The sequence below is a fragment of the Arachis hypogaea genome, chromosome 20 (genome assembly GCF_003086295.3).
Source record: "Arachis hypogaea cultivar Tifrunner chromosome 20, arahy.Tifrunner.gnm2.J5K5, whole genome shotgun sequence".
NCBI classification, from domain to species: Eukaryota; Viridiplantae; Streptophyta; class Magnoliopsida; order Fabales; family Fabaceae; genus Arachis; species Arachis hypogaea.
In genome coordinates this window covers 17,796,664-17,802,810 of record NC_092055.1, presented here as the reverse complement: position 1 = coordinate 17,802,810, position 6,147 = coordinate 17,796,664, and the positions used below count along the sequence as shown (strand labels likewise).

The following is a 6,147-nucleotide window of genomic DNA, read 5'->3' as shown; positions in this document are numbered from 1 at the left end:
TCACCTCCCTTCATTCTCTCATTCAACTCTAACGATTCAGAATCAAAATTATTTAACTAATCTTAACTTTAACCCTAACCTTAGCTTAATTTTTCCAAATCAAAATCATAACCATCACAACTTTCAAAAATCATAACAAAGTTCAAGAACAAAAATTTTTTCAAATCGAAAAATAAGAACAAAATCATAATAATATCCAGACCGACCATAACCATAATTAGATTTTATCAGATCCAAGAAGCAAGAATCATTAATAATCCTCAAACTCTCACTAAAAATTGTGGATACAAATTTGTATTGCAATAATATTTTTCAAAAAATAAAGAAAAACTCATAACATAGAAAAGATAAAGACATGTAATTTACAAACAGAAGAAAAAGAAAAGAACCAACATGAAGCAGAGGCTCTATTCTTGATAATGCAGATAAAGAATAGTAAAGTACAGTGAGGAGTTGAATGTTTTGCGCTTCACAAAGGATGTCATAGTGGTTGGACTACGTTATGCTGTAAAGAGGACATCACTGAGGCTGGACAACACGACAGATACTATTAGTTGCTGCGTGGCTGACGGTAGCTATGAAGAAGGGAGACGCAAAAGAAGGGTTTCATGGAAACTTGATGAAGGTCAAGGAAAAAGGAGGAGGAAATGACCGTCCATATGACATCTCGACGGCATCTGCTATTCCAATTTGAGACCCTTCTAAAATTTAAGATCCTGTACTGCCATTTAAGCACCTGAAATTCAAGCCATTTTCGCTGATAATTGGTAGTCCTGATGCTAGTGAGCAGAGCAAGCAAGAGACAGATCTTGATGCTTACAAGGGAGAAAGCCAATAATGGATGCTTGGAATTTGGTCACGAAGACGTAGTTACATCGCGTTAGAATTGGAAAAATTGAATTAGGGTTGGAATTTGGGTTAGATGATTTTGATTCTGAATTGTTAGAGTTGGGATGAGAGAGTAGAAGGTGATTATGTTAGTGATAGTGTAGTGGAGATGATGAGAGTAGTTTCGAAAATTCGGATAACTTTTTAACAAAATCAACTAAAATTGAACATTTGGTTAGTTTTGTTTAACAAAATTCATCTTTGATGGATACAAAGTTAATTTCATTCTTTTATGGATAGCTTTATCAATATTTATAACTTTTATACTTTTATGAGTATAAATGATTATTTTTTCTAAATTTTAAAAGGAAAAATCTAGGGAGCAGCAATTTTATTAAATTCTGGTCTGTATGTAACTAGTAAAAAAAAGTGAGCCATTAGATAAAATCTCATACCATTATTAAAATCATTATTGATAGCTATTTGATGGTTACAAATCATAAAAATTACTGCCCCCTAACATTCCTCGTTTTAAAAACCTTGAGAGCGCCATGACCATTAATTGCCAATATTAAGCTACGCCCCTGATCACCAGCACAGTATAGCAGTACATAATTGTTTAAAGAAAATGCATTTTATTTGATTTCAAGATGCTTGATATTATAGTTGTCAGAACTAAATTCGTAATCAAATTGATCATACTACTGATTTATTAGTTTAACTAATGAGTTATTGATTGAACCGACAAAATCAATTTTACGTAAATAAAAAAATATAAAATAGTCTAAAATTTAAAATTAAAAGTTAATATATATATATATATATATATATATATATATTTTAAAAACAATCAAATTTCAACAAATGATAACCAACAAGTTATAATCTAGTTATTATTGAATAAGTATATAAAATTTTAGTATTTTTTATAATAAAAATTTTTTAATTTTATTTTTATATTAAAGTAAATATTTTTTATTTTAATAACTAATTAATTAATTTATATTTATTATATTGTTATATACTATATGTATTTATTAAAAAATAATATTAATAATATCATATAATTATAAAAAATAATTATATTGTAATTAATAAAAATATTTGATATTTTTTTATATATATTTAATTATATTTATATTAATAATTATAAATAATAAAAAAATAATTAATTTAAATATAAGTGAATATAAAATTAAAATTATATTTACAAAAATTATTATACGTTTTTATTATATAATTAATAATTAATATTTAAAATAATAAAAAATAACATAATTTAGTGGTAAGGAGAGTATTATTATTGTTGTTGTTGTTGTAATAGTAGGATGAATTAGTATCTATTTTTACCAGCACATAATAAAGTTATGAATTTATTAATTTTATCTTGGTGGAAAAGATGACGTAACACATTTAATATACTTATTTCATTATTTTATTTTTTCTTTTTGAAACCTATTCACGCAGCAAATTTTTAAATAATTATTTGTATATATATATATATATGATAATAGGTAATTTAATTCATGAATAAAATATCTTTATATTGCAAGAAAATTAAATAAATACGTTATTTTTGGGTAAGAATTAAATAAGTATGTTGTTAGCTAAAATGATATAGGTTTTTCATCTTTATTTAAAAGTTTTGGGTTCCACTCCTAATTTAAAAAATAAATAAATAAATAAGAATGTTATTGCAACGATTGATTGAGGAGGTGCCTATAAAAGGACAATCGCTAAATGAGAAACGCAACACATCAATCAAAGATCTCTTTACTAGAAATTAAACAAAAAGATGGGAAAGGGTCTTCTTTATCAACAACAACACTACGGTGACAATGGCATGTGGATGGACACTCAGGCTCAACAGCAACAGAGCTATGCCTTCCATGAAGAATCTTGGGGCGGTGGTTCCGATAACGGTTACCACAAGAATCATTTCCCATCATCAGGTATGCCCATGAAGCCACATGGCGCTTTTCCCGCCATGGACTACCATGGTGGTGGAGCAAGCAGGCCCGGCTTCTTCGGCGGCGCCAAGAAGCATGGCTTTGGAGACACTCATCACCATAACATGTTTTCAAACGGCGGTGGTGGCCACAAGTTCAATCCCCATGGTGGCCATCACGGCGGCTATTACTCTGAAGAGACAGAGTACGAAGAAGCCGCCTATAGCGAGGAGCATCACGGCGGCGGAGGCAGCATGCAGATGCATAAGATGGATGAGCATCGCAATAATTGGAACAACCATGGACATGGCTTTAACAACCACGGCAGTCCATATTATCAAAACCACCATATGAACATGGACGGTTGGAATCCTCATCATCATGGTGGCGGCTCATACAAGGCTGACTGGACAGCAAAGGGTGTCTAATATATTCCTCCGATCCAACGTGGCAATATATGTGCGCGTACACGTGGGTGTGCGTGTACTAGCTACCTCTTTCATGACTACTTGCTTGTTGCTCTTCTTCTTCGTAACCTATCCACCCAATGGTGTAATAAAATATGTGTGTGCTCTCTTATAATAAAACGTAATCAGGTTTCCCTCATTGTAGCTTTGATATGCTTGATGTTCGATGCAATAGCTAATATAAGTAACAACAAATTAAAAGATCTAACCAAAAAATCGTTTTTAAAAAAGAAATGATAAAAAAATTTTGAAAGATAATCATACATAAATTATTCAAAAATAGCTATTCATCAATACTATGATTATTTTTTTTTTTAACTGAACTATCATCGTTTTGAGAATTATTTAATAAATTGCTAACCTTTTTGAAATATATTATTCGGCTACTATTTTTTTGGCACCATGGTAATTAGTTTTTGGTGATTTATCCGATACCCAACTAATTTGAGGGTATTACATACTCTTTTTACATGTTTCAATTAATTGGTGATAAGTATATTTATTAATTCCAATTAGTGAATGAATTTTTAATTTTTAAAAATAAAAATAATGAATTAAATACATGTATTAAATACTTTATATATATATATATATATATATATATCTTAATACATTGTATATACATTAAACTCTGGTTAAATCAAATTACCATATGTGATAAATCTTAACTAAATTATTTAAAAGAAAAAAAGAAAAACAATTAGAATTGAGTCGTTGTATATGCTGCTGGAAAAAAAGGGAAGAACATAGAACCCTAATCCTTTTCATCTAATTTCGACTTCTTTCTTTTTTATATTCACAGCAAAAATTCGTTTTCGTTGGCGACTTTGAATGGAAGAACGGTAAACAGAACGATCGATTGTTCTGGGTTCCAACAACAAAATCGGCGACTTTGAATTGAATAACAGTAAAAAGACGATGGATTGTTCTGGTTACAGCAACAAGATCGACGACTTTTGAAAATTAGAAGGAGGAAAAAGAAGGTATATCCTAAGAATGAAGGAGAGAGAAGCAAAAATTCGTTTTCGTTTTCGTTTTCTTCTCTCTCCTTCATTCTCAAGATATACCTTCTTTTTCCTCCTTCTAATCTTCAAAAGTCGTCGATCTTGTTGCTGTAACCAGAACAATCCATCGTCTTTTTACTGTTATTCAATTCAAAGTCGCCGATTTTGTTGTTGGAACCCAGAACAATCGATCGTTCTGTTTACCGTTCTTCCATTCAAAGTCGCCAACGAAAACGAATTTTTGCTGTGAATATAGAAAAGAGAAGAAGTCGAAATTAGATGAAAAGGATTAGGGTTCTATGTTTTTTTTTTTTTGAAAGCAAAGCTCAACACAACAAAGGTGGAGCAAACCGAAACATAGCATAACCAAAAATAAAACCAAAAATAAAACTACAAACTAACAGCTAAAATAGTCGCACGAACCGATCCTCAGTCATCTCCGGCATAGCCATCAACAGCAAAAAGGATCTACACAACTCCACTCGTTAGCACTAAGGAAGGTCATGTTGATAATTTCTTTAACGCCTTTGCTGGTATTTTGGAAGATCCTCCTATTTCTTTCCAGCCAGATGTTCCAAAGGATCGCACAGAAACACCTCAACCGCTGCCTTTGATTCTCCTTACTCAGCGGTTCCTTTGTCCAGCTCAAAAAGTGCTCTTTCATCGAACCCGGAAAGGACCAATGCCGGCCAAAAGCTGCTATCCAAGCATTCCACACCTGCCACGCAAAAGTACAGCCTAGAAACAAGTGATATACATGCTCCACATCATTATTACATAACACACACACATTATCTTCCTGAGTGATGATACCAAACCGGCTTAGCCTTTCCTTAGTATTCACTCGGCCTATCAGCACGAACCAGGCAAATAGCTCCACTCTTGGTGGAACCAAACCTTTCCAAATACTCCTAGTAAAGCTGAAGCTGGTTATCTCCTCTGGTAGCATTTCCTCCTGCCATACCTGCACAAACGATTTAGTTGAAAAAACACCTTGCCCATCATATTTCCACACCACTCTATCCTCTCTGTTTTGTACTATCCTCACAGGTCTCAAAGCCTCATGCAACTGGTTCAGTAGTTCCAATTTCCATTGGAATAGCTCACGCCTCTATTGGAAGTTCCAAACCCATTCTAACCCGTCCCAAAACCCACAAGCCCCAATAACATAACCCTCCTGGTTTGAAACAGAGAAGAGCCTGGGAAATCGATCTTTTAGAGCTCCACCAAGAAGCCACACATCCTCCCAGAACCGAGTCCTTTGTCCATCACCTACCTCCATGGCCAAGCCTGTGACCAACTTATCCCTAAGTTGTTGGTTCGTGATATTTACTTGGCATATATCCTTCCATGGGCCTCCTTTAGTAGGTAGAATTTGAGTTGAGAGCAGTTCATTTGAGTTCAGATTGTGACACGAACACATTACCATCTTCCACAACGAGCACTCTTCCTTAGCAAAATGCCACCACCACTTAAATAACAAAGCAGTGTTCCGAATCAAAGCATCCCCAATGCCTAAACCACCTAGCTTCTTAGGAGCTTGCACCACTTCCTATTTTACCAGCGTCGTGCCATCCCGACCATCTTCCTTACACCACAGGAACCGTCTTTGTAAGGATATCAGCTTCTCAGCAACTGCCTTTAGCATCTTGAACAGACTCAAGTAATACACCGGCAAGCTATTTAAGACTGACTTGATAAGCACCAATTTTCCCGCTTTATTTAGCACTTTAGCTTTCCACAGACTGAGTTTCTCCTCCACTTTGTCTATTATAGGCTGTCAGGTCTTCACCAACCTCGGATTTGCACCTAACGGGATTCCAAGATATTTAACTGGAAGAATGTCTCGCTTGCATCCCAGCACATTGCACATACTCTGGGCCCACTGCTCATCATAAT

General features: G+C 33.8%; 1 protein-coding gene across 1 annotated transcript; it reads left to right on the top strand.

Moving 5' to 3' along the window:
- The first annotated feature begins 2,462 nt into the window (after nucleotides 1-2,462).
- On the top strand, nucleotides 2,463-3,383 carry LOC112783867 (uncharacterized). The gene has a single exon (XM_025826946.2). The coding sequence runs from the start codon at nucleotides 2,624-2,626 to the stop codon at nucleotides 3,203-3,205; it is 582 nt and encodes a 193-aa protein (XP_025682731.1). The 5' UTR covers nucleotides 2,463-2,623; the 3' UTR covers nucleotides 3,206-3,383.
- Nucleotides 3,384-6,147: the final 2,764 nt, after the last annotated feature.